Source organism: Vipera berus (assembly GCF_964194415.1).
Source record: "Vipera berus genome assembly, chromosome: 1".
In the NCBI taxonomy this organism is placed as follows: Eukaryota; Metazoa; Chordata; class Lepidosauria; order Squamata; family Viperidae; genus Vipera; species Vipera berus.
Window position 1 is genome coordinate 112,946,701 of NC_138202.1, and position 18,470 is coordinate 112,965,170.

General features: G+C 44.0%; 1 protein-coding gene across 1 annotated transcript in view; it reads right to left on the reverse strand.

Moving 5' to 3' along the window:
• Positions 1 to 901: 901 nt before the first annotated feature.
• The window catches only part of LOC308660143 (SITS-binding protein-like), a gene marked incomplete at both ends in the record, with an annotated part of 32,497 nt that continues 14,928 nt past the window's right edge, over positions 902 to 18,470 (reverse strand). Inside the window, 4 exons of the mRNA XM_081314360.1 lie at positions 902 to 1,075; positions 4,323 to 4,502; positions 12,829 to 12,950; positions 17,384 to 17,520. Coding sequence (XP_081170486.1) covers positions 902 to 1,075; positions 4,323 to 4,502; positions 12,829 to 12,950; positions 17,384 to 17,520 — 613 coding nt within the window. The remainder of the gene's footprint in view (positions 1,076 to 4,322; positions 4,503 to 12,828; positions 12,951 to 17,383; positions 17,521 to 18,470) is intronic.

The following is an 18,470-nucleotide window of genomic DNA, read 5'->3' on the forward strand; positions in this document are numbered from 1 at the left end:
ATGGATGGATAAAGGCAGATAATGGTTTAAGTATTTTCATTCACAGAGTTTAAAATAAGTTTTGGTTCAACTAATTTTTAAACTAAGTTGGTCAGGTAAACAAGGAAAGCTCAGCATTTTTTTATTAACCAGAGTAATTTAATACCTCCATCATATCCTTGATGCAAATAATGTATTGTCTATTCCCGTGGTGGCAAACCTATGGCACATGTGGCAGCATGCAGAGTCCTCTCTGTGGGCACACGCGCCATCACCGCAGTCCTAGGCCTTCAGTCCTGTCCATGAGCAACCTGCATCAAAATTTCCCCGGGCAAGTGGCTTTTTAAGCTGGGTTTTATAAAACCTTTTGGCTTTAGGCCTCCACCAACATGTGCAAAAAACAAAAAGTTCAATCAATTAATTTCAACTTCTCACGGGAAAAAAAAATCTCGCAAAGTTGTAATTGATTGATTGAACTTTATTTTTAGTCCCACACAGCGGCAGAGGAAGTGATGCATCGGAGCTCAAAAAAAGGTGCTGCGTTTTGGACAGAGAGGACCACTGGTTGAAAGAGAGGCTATTTATGTTAAAACTGAATGGCCCTCTCTCAACAGAGCGGGGTGGGGGGAATACAACATCATCTATCTCCAGTCTACAACACAGTCCTTTCAGCAGTTCCAAGAAGGTTCCACACCCATTTGCACTACTGAGGTGACCCTGATGACACAGATAAGCCTCCAGGTGGCCTCAATGACTCTCTAAAAAAATGCAAAAGACCAGCTGTCTGCAAGGAGTGTAAATCCTTCCATTCCCCACCATCCGGTCAGAGCTGAAGAAGCTTCTTGGATGAGAAGTGAAAGGTCTTCAAAGAGAAAAGAGAAAGTCCAGTTGCCTCGTGAAAGAGTACGTTTGGGACTAGAGTCTAGGAAATCTTAATAAAAACAGGGACATTCGTAAGAGGCACTGAATAATTCCTGAGGAAGCTTCCTCCATAAAACACCTGAGCAGTGTTGGTATCCATCCATTTCTGACCTTCTCTAGGTAGGTAGATATCCCTCTGGAATTGTCCTTGTTCTGTTACTGGAGCAACAATAACCTGAATTTAACAAAGATAATCACATTAATAGTATCTGAGACACAAAATGTGTATAAATACACTTGGTCTTAACAAAGAAGATAGGAACCTCACTTGAAACATGTCCACAATTATTTGATCAGACCAGCTCTAGGCACATCACAAAGTTGCCCAGACACACTTTAAAGCAGTAAGAGACATTTTTATCCTGCATCTGTAATTCCAATTTTTATATATAATAAAAATGTAAGGCTTTTAATTGTAATTTAGTTGTTTTTATTATGTGATGATATATTTTGACTATATAATATGGGAATTTCTCTTTTATATAAAGTAGCAGTTTCAAAGAAGGAAATCCAGAGGGAGATAAAAAACCCTGCTCTGCTTATTTTTAATATGTAACAACCAGATGATTTAAAGAATTAGAGCAAAAATATTTATTTAAAGGTTTCCCCTGAGGCACTGATTTTTAAATCAACACTGCAAATTTAAATAGGTATCATTATACACCATAGCACTTCAGAAGCTTATCAAATACAAAATGATAAAGAAGATACAGGATCTAGGCTGCAAAAATTCAATAGATATTGTAATGCTATGATAAAAATTTTCTTAATAGGAATAAAAACAACACTGGAGATCCTGCCATATAGCAGTATTATAGCAAAAGATATTAAAGTTCAATGTCTTGTTGCCTTGATACAGCAGCAATTAATTTTTTTAGATGAGTCATAATCAGCAAATAATGCTTTAACATTTAATTATATATTGACTGTATTTGAAATTTAACTAAAAAGTAATTAAAGCATTAATTATTCTCTCATCTCTTCCAGATGCCTATTAATGCTACCGTAATTAATGATATCACATAGCACACAATTATCTTAATCATGTAGGCAAACAATATTTGAAATAGTTGGGATTATTGTGGACCAGACTATCTCATAGAAATATACATTATAAACAGGAGAGCTGTGCAATGCTTTGGCTTTGATTCAGAAAGGCACTTTAAGTAATGTGTACATAGCACTGGCTTGCAATTTCTTATAGCAGTTTTGATTTTCCACATGTCATGAGGAAATTGCAGAGGGTAGCCATGCAAATCAGTGAAATGACATGGCTGCTTTAAAGACTAGCAGACAAAGTGCTATGCTCACACTCCAAGACAATTTTTGGAATCAAATCTGAATAGCCTTCAACACTATTTAGATCAAAATGGGGCAACCACATTATTCACTTCTCTTGTGCTGATCCCTAACCTGCCATATAGGGATGCTATTAAAGGGTTATATCCTTCTTTACTGTGGGCAAGGCAAATTAAGGAATGGGATGGGTGGATTCTATCATCTTAGTTTTGCTCGTTTTCAATCAAATGTCACTAGTTCATGAGAAAGCATCCACCAATCAACCTCTTAATTGGGAGGGAAATGGGATACAAAGAAACAGTTTTGATAGACTGACAGATCTGATCATCTCTTCAGTCTCTCCAGGCTTTGCACAAGGCATTTTTTTGGGGATTGGGAGAAGAGGTAGGCAAAGAAAATGACTTGACTATTTACCAATTGGCTCTCCAATCCTATGGCATTTATCCATGGGATCAGAGACATGGTACGTAAAAAGCCTGTTTTTTACTCACCGTTCCTTGGAACACTGTGCAGTGGAACAGCAAAGATCCCGCTTCAGTGTTCAGCCTTCCCACTGCTTTTTGACGGTTGATATAATATAATTGTCATTAAATCAGTCAAATCTTTTTGTTCTTCCAATTCTATCTGGGTTAGGTAGAAAGTAGTAACTGGTATTATGATTGTCCTTTGATTAATTGAATTCTCAATATATTGTATTTGAAGGCCTTTAGTGTCTTCATTCTTGGTGTTGTTTTCTTCAGGTGCTGCTGCTTTTTGGGTTGCAAGTTTTGTAGTTGCCATTAAAGTTTGGACTTTAAGGTCTTCTGTTGGTTGCTTTTGTTGTTCTTTGAAATCTCCTATTTTAGTATTAGTTTCCACTTCTTCTATTTGATTTTGGGTTATCTTTTCCTCATTTAAAATCAAAATTTGATTTGGTGGCTTTAAGTTGTCAGATTTTTCTTGCAGTTTGGCTTTAATTTGCTCTGTCATTGCCAAAATCGTGTCCAATATCAGTTTATAATCAAGTGGTGGGATGTATTCATCCATTTCATTGTTTGCAGTTAAATCTTCCATGGAGGCTGTTTTAATAATAGTCATAGATTTTCCACCTCCTGAAAATCTATTCAGTGCCAGGTGTTCCCACCCTTATCTTAGTGTCAAGGACAGCTCTGTTATTCAGTGAGCTCTCACAACAACAAAAAAAGGAAATTTACTTGCTGTACCAGGTTTCACCACAAGATGTCATCAGTAACATATAACATGCAATGTAGGGATTTTCTTTTCTTTTCTTTTTCCAAATTAATATAGAAATTTTGTAGGATTAGTCCAAATTTTTTCCTTAATTCACAGCTTAGAGAAAAGATAGGGTAGTGGATTCCCAGCAACAAATAGAAGCTTTTTAGTAAATACAGATGAAATTACTTAATTTCTTTGCTGAATTAATTAAAGTTCTTTTGTAGCTTTGAGGCTTTAAGATTTGTTCCCAGAGTAGATATTTGCCGTGTTCTCAAAAAATGGGGAAGGAGGTTTTCAGGAAAGTCCCACAGGAAGATGGTTAGGGAATAAGAATGTTAAAAGCTCACCCAGGTCCTCCAGATTGCTTCTTAGTGCTAGGTAGTGCTTTGGCTTTCGGCAGCGAGCAGCTTAATGATCGACCATCTTTATGGCCGGTCTCTTCTTCTTTGGGCCAAAGGAGATGATTCTGGATTCCAGCAGAGGGCTGCCGCCCTTCTGTGATCACAGGAATGTCCTCCTCTCGATAATCGCCCCCCAGGGTGATTTTTGACCCTTTTCAGGGTCCTCCAAAAAAGAAAGAAATGGACAGCAGGAAGCAGGCTGTTCCTGCACATCCAGAAGTGCCGCGTGCACAAACCGGAAGCCGGGAAGAGTAGATTATGTTTTGACAATGTCAGTTTAATAAATACTTTTTGCTGATGTGCTATATAATATTCTTTTAAAATATTTTCAGAAGTGATACTGTGATGCACTCAGGTTTTGTTTTTGTTTTTTTGTTAACTGGAGAGAGATTTCCAGAAGACTTTAGGGAGCTGACATTTTCAGGTATTCTAATACACATGTAAAATGGTGTCAGCCAGCCCTTTGGAGCTGACCTAAAATATGCTAGAAAAGAATCCATGTCTTACCTCCTCGCCTATGAGAAACTGGTCATCAATGGTAAAGGCAGCTGGCTCAGTGGGGCTGAGCCACCAGGTGGGCCGAAAAATTGGATCCCCCCTAGATAGCCATTCCTTGCTGTATTTCTCAATGAGTGGAACCACAAAGTTCTGGTGTCTCTGAATATAGTACCTAGTGAGGTTCAACACCTGAAAGAAAGGAAGGACAACAGAACAGCTTTCTTTAAAAAAAATACAAATCAAAATAAAGAAAAGGTTGTTTTAAAGTAGTAGATGCAATAAGCATTATTTGCAAATGCTTCACCGAGTAGATACAGAATTAGGCAGAAAACACGGACTTCTTGGTATTTCATCAATTTATTCAGCTTCTCATCGTAATTAGACACTGATGGAAATTTCCTCCTGAACTGAATGTGGTCAGGTTTTATCATCATTACCAGTGGAAGCAGCAATTGCACATGCCTCCTGGAATATAATCTAATGAAACACTTCAAGAGAGGAAAAGGACAGAAAAGCAACTTGTCTAAAGTCAGCTGGTTCAAAGCCTAGAGTTCTAAAGACAGGTTAAAGCCAACAGAGAAAGAGGGAGGGAAGGGAAGGAGAAGGAAGGAAGCAAGGAAGGAAGCAAGCAAGCAAGGAAGGAAGGGGAACAGAGGGGAGAGGAGGGAAGGGAAGGGAAGGGGAAGGGAAGGGAAGGGAAAGAAAGGGAATGGAAGGGCTTCCAGAAGTTTTTCAAAAGGAGCAAGATTGGAAATAACTACAGTGGGGAAGAATTCCAAATGTGGGAGGTAGCAAGGCACAGCTAATCGACAGAAGAAAATGCTAAAGGACTAAGAGGAAGGAGGCCCATATGCAGAGATTGTACCTCTGAAAGGACAGCAATGTTGTAAGGCTTCTGGAAATCTGGGCTAATTTGATGACAATAGCAATAGCATTTTAGACTGACATACTGCCCCATAGTGTTTTACAGCACTCTCTGGGTGGTTTTCAATGTCAGCATTATTTGCATATTGTCCCCAACAATCTGGGTTGTTGTTTTACTGACCTTGGAAGGATGAAAGGCTGAGTCAACCTTGAGTCCCATCAGGATCAAACTCCAGACTGTGGGCAGAATTTGCCTGCAATATTGCACTTAACTACTGCGCCATTAGAGCTCAGGACTTTACAGCATTTCCCGTAGAGTAGTGGGGTAGGGATTTCCACATTGGTGGCCATTCTCACCTTGCTGGCCTCCTGTCTTACTGCCCTCCCTCTTTTTCCATAACTGCATTACTATTCCTCTGATAGAATCTCCAGTTAAGACCTTTTACAACTGGTTTTTTCCTTGCCTTGAAAAGAGCCACAGGAAGGAAGGAACAAGGAATGGGGAAAGGTGCCAATTAGCTGCCTTTTTAGTGCCTCTCCATGGCCAGTTGAAGGGAGTCCTGGCCAAGGCAACAAGGGGAAAGTGAGGGCAGTTCCAAATGTCCCGCAAAATTACTGCTAATGATTTGAATTGCAAAGCTGGCAATCGCATGGAAAGGCATGAGGAGAAGGCTAGTAATAGCTAAATTGAAGGAAAGAAGTAATACAAAAGGAACTGAGGGTTGAGTAGAGGGACAAAGAAGGAAGAAGGTAAAGGAGGAAGAAGAGAAGGAAGGAGAGGAACAAGTTTGAATTGGCTAGCCTATGAATGGCATTGTGGAGATCACAAACAAGATTTTAGCTAAATTTAGAATTAAAGCATGAGGCTTAAAATGATAGGTTGGAAGCACAGTAAAATATTATTATCATTGATGAAGGAAGAAAGTTAAGAACATAAATTAGTGTTAATAAATTGAGAAAAGGAAAAAGCAAAAGTTTGCAATATTAAGAAGGAAAGTATGACAAGAACATGTACTAGAATTTGAGGACAAAAAGAGGCATTCTGTAGAGGCATAAACACTCAGTCTCACAAGAGAATAGAATGAACTGTTGTGAAATAGAAAATAGAAATAAAGAGGAAAATGAAATGGATTGTTTGAGAGGGCCTTCAGGGATTTCTACTGTATCCATCTTAAGCTTGGAGATGATTAATCCTTCCAAAGAATACATTGGAGAGATAAAAACAGTAGGGGCCAACAGAGTACATGAGAGAGACAAATCTTGATAGTTCAGTGGGAAGTTTCAACAATTTTGTAAAGAATTCTGGGAGAGTGATTTATGTCATTAAGTTTTTGTCAACACTTAGGGATCAGACAGACAGATTTTCTCCATGATGATCTGTCCCTAATCTGGTTCTTCGGTTCTTCCAATTATACATTTATCACTACTGTAACTGAATCAATACACCTTGCCTCTGGTTTTCCTCTCCTCTCCTCCCCTTTCCTTCTATTTTGCCCAACATTAGGGCCTTCCCAAAGAGATGGATCTTTGCATAATATGCCCAAACTAGGATAATTTGACCCTGGTCATTTGTACCTCAAGGAAGAATTCTGGGTTGATTTGTTGGATGATCCATTTTTGTAAACTTGGCTGTCTGTGTATTTTCAGAGGTCTTCAAAAGCATCAAGATACATTTATTCTAATTACATTGAAATAATTTGGGATTCATATCAGAGGAGAAATAATGGATGGCAAGCTACTATCTATCTGCATTAGATCTCAAGTTTTAACAACTAAAAAAAGGACAAGGACATTTTTTTTTCAGAGGAACTTGAAAGGTAGCAAACAACCAGCCTGGAAAAAAAGTTTTGTTTTTTTAAAATTTTAGTATCGTTAGAAAGCAGATGATACCACTCTAATGGCAGAAAGTGAAGAAGAACTAAAGAGCCTCTTGTTGCGGGTGAAGAAGGAGAGTGCAAAACCTGGGTTGAAACTCAACATTAAGAAAACCAAGATCATGGCATCCGGCCCTCTCAATTCCTGGCAAATAGATGGGGAAGAAATGGAGGTAGTGACAGATTTTATTTTCCTGGGCTCCAAGATCACTGCAGATGGGGACTGTAGCCAAGAAATTAAAAGACGCTTGCTCCTCGGGAGGAAAGCCATGGCAAATCTACACAGCACACTAAAAAGCAGAGACATCACCCTGTCAACAAAAGTGCGTATAGTCAAGGCTATGGTCTTCCCAGTTGCAATGTATGGCAGTGAAAGTTGGACCATAAAAAAGGCTGAGCACCAAAGAATTGAGGCCTTTGAACTATGGTGCTGGAGAAGACTCCTGCGAGTCCCTTGGACTGCAAGGCGATCAAACCAGTCAGTCCTAGAGGAGATCAACCCTGACTGCTCTTTAGAAGGCCAGATCCTGAAGCTAAAACTCAAATACTTTGGCCACCTAATGAGAAGGAAGGACTCACTGGAGAAGAGCCTAATGCTGGGAAAGATTTATTTATTTATTTATTTATTTAGTTACATTTATATACCGCCCTATTCCCTGAGGACTCAGGGCGGTTTACAGGGAATTAAAAATCCAAAATACAAAAGTTAAGAACCAAATTAAAAAATATTAAATTGACCCTGTACTCAATTAAAAAGAACCCCAATTAAAAATTTCTCCTCAGTCTGGGCCCGAGAGCTCGAAGAGCCAGGTCTTCAGGCCCCGGCGGAATGATCGGAGGTCGGGGGCAGTTCTCAGTTCCACCGGCAGCTGGTTCCAGAGGGCAGGCGCTCCCACCCTATCCCTGGGTGTCACCCGCCGGCAATCTCTTACCGGCGGGACCCTGAGCAGACCCTCCCTGTGGGAGCGCACTGGGCGAAGGGCGTTTGATGCCGGCAGCAGGGGTTCCCTCAGATATCCCGGACCCAGGCCATGTAGGGCTTTATAGGTGATAACCAGCACCTTGAATTTCACCCGGAGGGCAACCGGAAGCCAATGCAGCTCACGGAGTAGAGGTGTTACATGGGAGTATCGGGAAACCCCCATTACAACTCGCGCGGCCGCATTCTGCACCAATTGAAGCCTCCGAGTGGTCTTCAAGGGCAGCCCCATGTAGAGAGCGTTACAGTAGTCCAAACGGGAGGTCACAAGCGCGTGGGTAACTGTGCGTAGGGCGTCTCGGTCCAGATAGGGACGCAACTGGCGCACCAGGCGAACCTGAGCAAAAGCCCCCCTGGTCACGGCTCCTATATGGTCTTCGAAATTGAGCCGTGAATCCAGGAGGACGCCCAAGTTGCGAGCCCTATCGACGGGGGGTAACACCTCACCCCCCATCATTAAGGATGGGATAACTTGGTTAACCCGAGATGCCGATATGCACAGCCACTCAGTCTTGGCGGGATTGAGACGAAGCCTGTTTCTCCCCATCCAGACCTGAACCGCCTCCAGGCACCGGGACATCACGGAGAGGGCATCACTGGGTTGGTTCGGGGTGGAAAGAAAAAGTTGGGTATCATCAGCGTACTGATGATATCCCACCCCAAAACCACGAATGATCTCGCCCAGCGGCTTCATATAGATGTTGAACAGGAGAGGCGAGAGCACCGACCCCTGAGGAACTCCACAAATGAGAGACCTCGGGGCGGATCTCTGCCCTCCTGTCAACACCGACTGCGAGCGGCCCTGGAGGTAGGAGGAGAACCACCGTAGAACGGTGCCTCCCACTCCCAGCCCCCTGAGACGCCGCAGTAGGATACCATGGTCGATGGTATCGAACGCCGCTGAGAGATCTAATAGGACCAGGACAGAGGAGCAACCCCTGTCCCTAGCCCTCCAGAGATCATTCACCAGCGCGACCAATGCCGTCTCCGTGCTGTGTCCGGGCCTGAAGCCCGATTGGTACGGGTCCAGATAATCAGTTTCCTCCAGGAACAGAGGGAGCTGATGCGCCACCACGCTCTCAACAACCTTCGCCAGAAAGCGAAGGTTGGAGACTGGACGGTAGTTGTTTAAAACAGCCGGGTCCAAAGCAGGCTTCTTGAGAAGGGGTCTCACCACCGCCTCCTTCAAGGCGGCAGGAAAGACACCCTCCTTCAAGGAAGCAGTTATTACTGCATGGAACCAGCCTCGCGTTCCTTCCCGAGCCGCATAAGCTAGCCAGGAGGGGCACGGATCCAACAAACAGGTGGTGGTGCTCAGTCTCCCCATGATCCTGTCCACATCATCAGGGGAAACAGGGTCGAACTCATTCCAGATAACGTGCTCAAGACCGCCTGATTCCTCCACATTAGACTCTGCCCAGTCAGAGTCCAAGCCGGTCCGGATCCGAGCGATTTTGTCCGCCAGATGATGACTAAACTCCTCGGCTCGTCCCTGCAAGGGATCCTCTCTCACCTCCTGATTAAGGAGGGAGCGAGTCACCCTAAACAGGGCGGCCGGGCGATTATCTGCGGACGCGATAAGGGCGGCAAAGTAGTTAGACTTCGCCGTCCTTATCACCGCAAGATAAGACCTTATAAAGGTTCTTAACTGCAATCGGTCGGACTCGGATCGGCTGGATCTCCAACCGCTCTCTAGACCTCGTCTCCGACGCTTCATCTCCCGGAGCTCCACAGAGAACCATGGGGCCCAACGGGATCTGCGACGGGTCAGAGGTCGCATGGGTACAACGCAGTCGAGTGCCCTGGTGGCTGCCGTTTCCCAGGCCTCCACCAGGGCATCGACTGGGCTGTGGGTAAGGGTGATAGGTATAGGCCCAAGCGCCCTCTGGAACCAATCTGGGTCCATTAGGCGCCTGGGGCGGAACCACCTGGTCGGCTCCGCCGCCCAGCGGCGGGGGATGGCATGATGGAAAACCAGCCTCAGGAGGTGATGATCTGACCATGACAGAGGGGTGATAGATGGAGAACCCCCTCCCAGATCATCCAACCACTGTCCAGACAGGAACACCAGGTCGAGAGTGTGATCCCCCTCATGAGTCGGGCCCTCAATAACCTGGGTCAGGCCCATGGCTGTCATGGAAGCCATGAACTCCCGAGCTAACTCCGACGACCCTACCAGTGATGGCAGGTTGAAGTCACCCAGGACTATAAGCCTGGGGAACTCCACCGCCAACCCTGAGAGGGTGTCGAGCAGCTCGGGCAGGGCTGTTGCCACACAGCTGGGCGCCAGGTATGTAAGCAACAAGCCCAACTGAACCCGAGGACCACACCTCAAGAGGAGGGACTCACTCCCGGCCATCTGGACAATTGTGGCCTCCCGGGGACACAAAGTCTCCCGAATAACCACTGCCACCCCACCACCCCTGCCCTGAGCCCGTGGCTGGTGCAGCACCCGGAAACCCGGCGGGCATAACTCGGTGAGAGGCACCCCTCCCTCCGAGCCCAGCCAGGTTTCCGTGATGCACGCTAGATCTGCACATTCCTCCTCGATCAGGTCACGGATGAGGGGAGCTTTATTAACTACGGATCTAGCGTTAAAATAGACCAGCCTGAGCTCAGGGGCCTGATCACCCTCATCCCCGGGTAAGAGGGTGCTAACCGGAGGGTCGGAGCGCGCCACCGCTCGAAGATAGCGGGGGCGCGATCCCAGATGTTGATATGACCCTCCACGCAAACACCTGCTGCCATACCCTATCGCCGTGGGGATTCGATGCCCCACCCCCACATTCCCAGAGCCAGCAGCCACCTCCCCTGACCCCGTCCCGTCAGGACCTCTAACAGGTCCAGACTGAGTGCCGGTTACAGGTTCCCTCCCCACCCCCCCCTCCCTCCCCCTCCCTAACCTCTTAAAATAACCGGCTAAAAATCTGATCAGGGGCCTCTTAGCACGTCTTAACTCGAGGCCCCTATCCAAGCCCAACCACCTCTCGGAGTCCCAAAGCTTGGGCCCGTCATTAAGGGGAGTATGGAAACTGGCGACAGGTCGCGCCCATGAGGCAGGAACCACCCTAAGGGCATACAAGTCCGCTTCGGAATAACGATGGATCATATTGCGCTCGAATAGTCTCTTAGGGCCGATGTTGTAGATATGGCCAAAGGATTGTTCGTTGATGGTGCAAAGATGGAAAAAGAAGAGGTCCAGTGGGCATAACTCTCAATCTGCAAAGCCATCTCAGCTCTCACCTGAGATGGAATTCCAAGGGACAACCTCAGCCGTCCTCTCACTCCGGCTGAGGAGTCTAACTGGAGCAGAGAGAGAAAAGGGGAGTCCTAAGCCAGGCCCACCCCAACTGGTCTCCCACACCAGTGAGGTGGTCGCTGACCAGTCCAAAACCGTCCTCCCACCACGGTTCGGTCCCGTCCACACTGGATTATCCATAGGGAGATCTTAGTTCCCATCAGGTATGGAGCTAGCCGTAGTGCCTGCCTGTCAACAAAAGAAGTAAGGAACAGGCAGGCCGGGCCTCTGTCGATCCTCACACCTCCAGCCCGCACCGCCAGTCTGGGGGGGGGAGAACAAAGCATTCTCTCCCCAATGTCCATCCACCAGTCCAAACCATCCTTCAACGGCGGAGAGAGGTGATCCCAGCAGCTATGTTGAGTCCGGGAATTCACTAACATGACCGCCGAGGCCGATGACCAGGCCCACAATCTGCAACCACCATCCGGAAGAAGAAGGAGGCTCCTCACCGCCAAAAAACGGTGTCAGCCAGCAGATGGTTGTAAAAGGATCTCCGTCCGGTGGGGTCGTCGCCGCTGCCCCTCCGACAAGCAGAGGGTATCCATGGCGAACAGGCAGAGGAAAGAAGGCAGGTGAGGCGTCCTGGGCTTCACGGCGCTGTAGCGGTGCTTGACGCCATAACAGAGCTCAACAGGTCAGCAGGGATTGTCAGCGCTGCTCATTCAGATCAACAGGCCGCTAGCTCGGGGGGGGGAGGCTCAGCGTCATGAAAAGTAGCGCCCAGGAGCCGTTTCAAAGATCCCCCAATCCCCAAAGTCGCCTCAGCCCGCAAGCAGATGAAAACAGGCAGACGTCCCGAGCTTCACAGCGAAGCAGCGCTAATAGAGCTCAGCAGGTCGGCAGGCAGTTCTCAGTTCTCAGCGCCGCTCGGTTGAATCAACAAGCCGCTATTCCGGAAGGGGGGGGCTCAGCGCCACGAAAAGCAGCGCCCAGCAGCTGTTTTGAAAACCCCCAATCCCCAAAGTCGCCTCGGCCAGCAACAGCATGAAATAAGCTCAGCCAGCAGCAGATGAAAAGAAGCAAGGCAGACGTCCAGGATTCACGGTATAGCTGCGCTTGGCGCCATCATGAGGCCAGCAGGTCGGCAGACGGCAGATGTCAAACGCCGCTAGTTCGAAGGGGGGGGGCTCAGCGCCACAAAAACAGCGCGTAGCAGCTGTTTTTAGATCCCCCACCCCCAGAATCGCCTCCACATACCTAGGGCTTCCCGGAGCAAATTCCTTTGGGGCCCTCAAAGAGCGCCCGAAGCTTAAGTTGCGGCCGTCGCCATCTTGGGCAAGAAAAAAAAAAAGATTGAGGGCAATAGAAGAATGGGACGACAGAGAATGAGGTGGCTGAATGGAGTCACTGAAGCAGTAGGCGTGAGCTTAAATGGACTCCAGAAGATGGTAGAGGACAGGAAGGCCTGGAGGAATGTTATCCATAGGGTCGCGATGGGTCGGACACGACTTCGCACCTAACAACAACATCATTAGAAAACAAAAAAAGTTTACCTACCCTATCACCACAACAGACCCATGGTGGAATCCTGAAAGACATGACTGGAAGGAAAGTGACAATTTGGAGCCATCTAATATACAGCTCTTCATCAATCAGAAATTCACCTGGAAGTGTTCCACCTTTACAAAACATACAGAAAACTAAATTAGCAGGCTATATGAAATGTAAGATAAATCATTAATATTCAGCTTTAATTTTAGATTCAATAAATGAGTAACCTCTAGAGTGAACTGATAATATAATTCAAGTCATTGTAACATCACTTCTCTGTTCTCTCGATAACCAGGGCAGTATTAAAACATGACACAATCAATATCATAGCCCAGATCTGCCCAGTTCCTGGGCTTTTACAGTCTCAATCCTTTAACTGCTAATACAGAAACCAGGGAAAGGTGGAGTGGGATGGAGGGGGGGAGCAGAATTGCTGTTAAAAACCAGCATTTTTCCAAAAGAAACAACTGAAGATAACAAATAACAAAGAAACTAAACCAAGAAAGGCCTGACCCTTCATACATTTTGCCACTGATTAAATCTGAACAGGGCAAGTGTTCTGAAGCATGTCAGAAAACTGTAAACAGTATAATGATTGTAGTGAAAAATAACATTTCTGACTATCTGACTCTTGAGAGAGAGAAAGCAATATAATTGGCCTGATTGGTTTAGGTTATGAAAAATTAAACTGATACACATTTCCAGCTGGAACAGTACAATACAGTACTAATATAAATAGCTGAATTTCAGATAAATGACCCAGATAATTTCCTGTTAAAAGAAGGGAAATGTTTCATCTCCCTCTGTCAAACACATGCTTCACGTTCATTTTTCAGGCAGCATTCCTCTTATATAACAATAGTAATAAAAAAACAGACAAAGCAATAAGAGTCGAAATAGAGGACTGATCCTTAAAGGTTTCATACTTCTGGGCCTTTTATTTCTTTTCTCTTTTTTTTGCTAAACATTATATTCCTACTAACACATGTTTATTGCATCTGGATGACTTAAAGACCAACCCAACTCAACAGTAATTATTTTCACTTTAAACTACTAGAATTAAAATACCATTTATTTATTTATTTATTTATTTATTTATTTATTTATTTATTTATTTATTTATTTATTTATTTATTTATTTATTTATTTAATTTTTATACCGCCCTTCTCCCGAAGGACTCAGGGTGGTGTACAGGGCAATAAATATTAAAAAGCAAAGTACAAAAGTTAAAAAACAATTAAATAATTTATGCCCGATCTATACAATAGTTAAAACCATATTAAAAACCCAACCCCAACCCCATCAGACCAGGCTGGATTGCTCAAATAAATAAGTTTTTAGATCCCGCCGGAAGGAGCGGAGGTCGGGGGCCATCCGGAGCTCAACCGGCAAGCGGTTCCATAGGTCTGGCGTGCCCACAGAGAACGCCCTCCCCCTGGGGGCCACCAGTCGACATTCTCTGATCGGAGGCACCCTGAGGAGGCCCTCTCTGTGGGAGCGCACTGGACGGAGGGAAGTTGACGCCGGCCGCAGGTGCTGCCGTAGGTAATCCGGACCCATGCCATGTAGGGCTTTGTAGGTCATTACCAGCACCTTGAATCTCACCCGGAGGGCAACCGGCAGCCAATGCAGCTCGCGGAGCAAAGGTGTAACATGGGAGTATCGGGAGACTCCCAACACATTGAGAGTCTGTAACTCTTGATCAACCCAACATCTCTGATATCAAGACAATGAGTTGTTTATTTATTTCCCATATTTCTGAACCACTCATCTCCCTCAAAGAGGGACTCTGGGTGGTGTATAATAAAATATAAACACGGCATATAAAAATTAAAATGTTAGAATTAAAAATTTAAATTAAATTTAAATATTTTTAGAAGGGGCAAGAATAATTAAACCTGGTTAAAAATAATTTAAAAGGTGAAGGAAGGGCTCTCAGGGTATCAACTAGACCCACAGCTGCCTGCTCCTTTCAGCTTCACAAGTGAGGCTGCAAAAGCGAAGAGCAGGAGAATTGGGGGCCTGTCTCACCTCTGAGGGAGAATATTCCTGGTGTGTGTGTGTGTGTGTGTGTGTGTGTGTGTGTAAACAACAGGGAAGGCTCTCTTCCTAGGTCCTACCAGTCAGGTGTGTGGCATGTATGTGTTTCACTTTGAGAGTGGGCAACTAAATTTCATCTTTGATGTGTGCTGTTGTGCCCACAGTAAAAAAATGACAATAAAGGTTATCTTATCTTATCTTCTTCTGCCAACCTAGCAGTTCGAAAGCAAGTAAAAAATTCAAGTAGAAAAATAGGGACCACTACGGTGGGAAGGTAACAGCGTTCCGTGCGCCTTTGGCGTCTAGTCATGCCGGCCACATGACCACGGAGACGTCCTCGGACAAGCGCTGGCTCTTCGGCTTTGAAACGGAGATGAGCACCGGCCCCTAGAGTCAGAAACGACTAGCACGCATGTGCGGGGGAACCTTTACCTTTACCTTTACCCTTATCTTATCTTATCTTATCTTATCTTATCTTATCTTATCTTATCTTATCTTATCTTATCTTATCTTATCTTATCTATCTTATTTTATCTTATCTCATCTCATCTCATCTCATCTCATCTCATCTCATCTCATCTCATCTCAGTTCTTTAATTGAGAGGGTCTGCAACATACCTTCCCTGCCTGACTGAGTGGGACAGGCCAATGTAATGGGATGAAGCAGGTTCTGTAGGTAGGCCTGGCTTTTATGAAAAATAAGGCCACCTTTTACAATACAAGGAAATTACTTTGTTGTGCAAAATCGAATTATATCTGCAAGTAAGTTATAGCATGTCTCGAAGCAATACATTATGCATATTCTGGGAATGGCCTACAAGAAAGCAAAGTGCATCAGGCAAACTGGACAGAAACATTTGAACTAGCACAAGTCAGACAGCACTGCTTTCCACACTTAGGTCAGGAAATGTAAGACTACGAGGATTTACATTGGCCAAGAGCCACTGGAAGACAACAACATCATTTCCACCCTCCAGAAATGTTTGGTGGCCCATATTCAGATCAGGGCCATCTGGCAAAATAGGATATGTCCTTATTATGATGTGCAAATTTACTTCCTCTGGGTTGTAAACCATGGCTTAAGGCATAACACAGTATGTCAATCTATTTTTTTGTGTTTTATTCAATGAAGCAAAATTTAAAAAGGCAATGCTATTACAGCATGATTGTTGGAGATTATGGGAACAGAGTTTAAAGCAGTCTATTCCAACGTTCAGAGAGAATCTTGAAATTACAGAAACAATTTTTTATTCTAGGCAATCTGAAATCATCTCAGGCTTTTAGCTAAATTTGTATGGATATGGCTTAGGCCATTTTTTTTTACAATACAACTATTTGCACACAATCTGCCCTGTTCAATTCCATTTTCAGCAGAATGCCTTTCCCCAGGCTTGTGATGGATGCATTTGACATTAACAGCTAGCTTTGCTTATTCGGTGACGGATTCCTCATTGCTCCTGAGGCTGGTTGCCTTCTTCTTTAAGTTTAGGAAAGGGCTTCAGTCTCTTTGCCCAGCTTTTAAGCGTCTGTCTTTTTTTCTGCTTGCGTTCAATTATTTTAAGACTAAATGTTGAGTGCTGCCTGAAGCCATAAAATGAAAGTCAGTAGACTAAAAGAAATAAAGTTGATGACATATCCATGGATTTGGAAAAATACCATGTTTCTTGTCCTCCACAAGTATAGAAGATAAGAGGTGACATTTTAGATATGCCCAATTGCTTTATTTTAGATTTTGCAGATGTACAGAAAGCTTTTTGGCATAACTTGAGCAAAATGGTGCAAATTGATGGCTAATGAAGAACAGCCAAAAGTATCTGGGAATTTTCATTCATAATCAGATATCTGAAACAAAGTTTCATGTCTTATCAAAGGAAACTGCCTCTTAATCAGGTGATTTGTCAACATAACACATTATTATGATGATTGGCTTTACGTCTTCAGTTTTCAGATCAAAACAATTTTAGCTCTACTTGGAGTCTGAAGGCATTAAACCTGGGACACTTTCACACAGAAAACATACTATATCTTTGAGCTCTGGAATACAGATGTAATCCATGCTATGAATCAATTGCAAAACCAAAAAGCCTTGTGCTTTCATCAGTTAGATGAATGAAGCCAGGATTAAATGCATATGGATTTTTTACTTATATCCTTCAAGTGTTTTTACTAGTACGCAGACTAATGCCTAATAACTGAAATCAAATAACTCCAGTGTGGTGGCAAAATTGGACACTGATGTCAGATTGTGTACATTTCTCTCCCAGTAGGAATGTAAAAGGCTGCCTTTTATTGTCAGACCAGTAATCCATCTAGGTATACAAACTGACTGGCAGTGACATAGTGGAGCTTCAGAAAGGATTCCCCCCCCCCTGAACATTACATAGAAAAGGGGGCACTGGATTTGTAGCTTTCTGTTTATAAATATTTATAAATTTATAAATATTGCCTGATTTTTCATTTATATCTGTATTAGCCTTTTAAAACAGCTTTTGAAAGAAGCAGACCATATAATAATATTACCTATTGCCTCTGGAATGAAAAAGTTATAACCAAGAAGACTATAATGAAGCACAGATGGAATAATCCCTTTCAAACCAGCGTAACTCCAGTCAGATTGTCGTGGATTCATTTGGAAAAAGAGTGGCAGGTGGCTGGATCTATAAGCAATACAAATAATTATACAGTAAACATGAAGTTACTCAAGTGCACAGTAAGTGCTTACTGGAAATACCAAATGCTGCATCAAAATCACAAAAAGTCAAATGGACCTTGAACATGGAAGCAGACTCTACTTTTGATGTATTACTTCTTGTTAAATAGAAAGGATAGGCCAGAATAGATGATTGCATACATGGCTTTGGGGGAATCAACCGTTCCTGTATTCACTAGAATACAACAAACAGAGGAGGAGTGCAGCTAGTTGAAGTTTCCTCTCTAGAATCCCACTAGAAAACGAACTTGGTCAAAGGAGGGCCAGGAAATAAATATTTTCCGACGTGCAATTCAAACTCATATGAAGCTCTTTTAAGACAGTTGGGGGATTAAAAAGACAAGAATTACATCACTCAGAAAGCATGGAAAGCAGCCATTCAAAAAGTTCAGATTAAAGACTGAACTCAAAAACACGAACTGGCATTTCTATTGTTCAGAACTATCCCAGTGAAATGACAGCATTAAGGTTATTAGAATTAATGCTGGGGTCGTTGACTTGCATGTGTAGAAAACTCCTTTTAACAGAAAATAATGCGGAAAAAAATGAGATGAAAACACGTGCTTATGTGGGACAGAGCAGAGAAGGGGAGCTTGCAAATGCATGGAGTTAGGAGACGTTTGAGAGATATTCATGCAGGATTTGGGGAGGTCTAGAACAGTGATGGTGAACCTTTTAGAGACCGAGTGCCCAAACTTCAACCCAAAACCCACTTATGTATTGTCGGATGCTAGGTGGGTGTGGCCCATTGGGTGGGCGTGGCCCATTGGATGGGCGTAGCTGCTGTGGTAATGGCAGACTGGGTGGGACTAAAAAGTTCAATTAATCAATTCCAACTTTGCGAGATCTTTTTTTTCCCCGTGAGAAGTTGAAATTGATTGAACCTTCTTTTTTTTT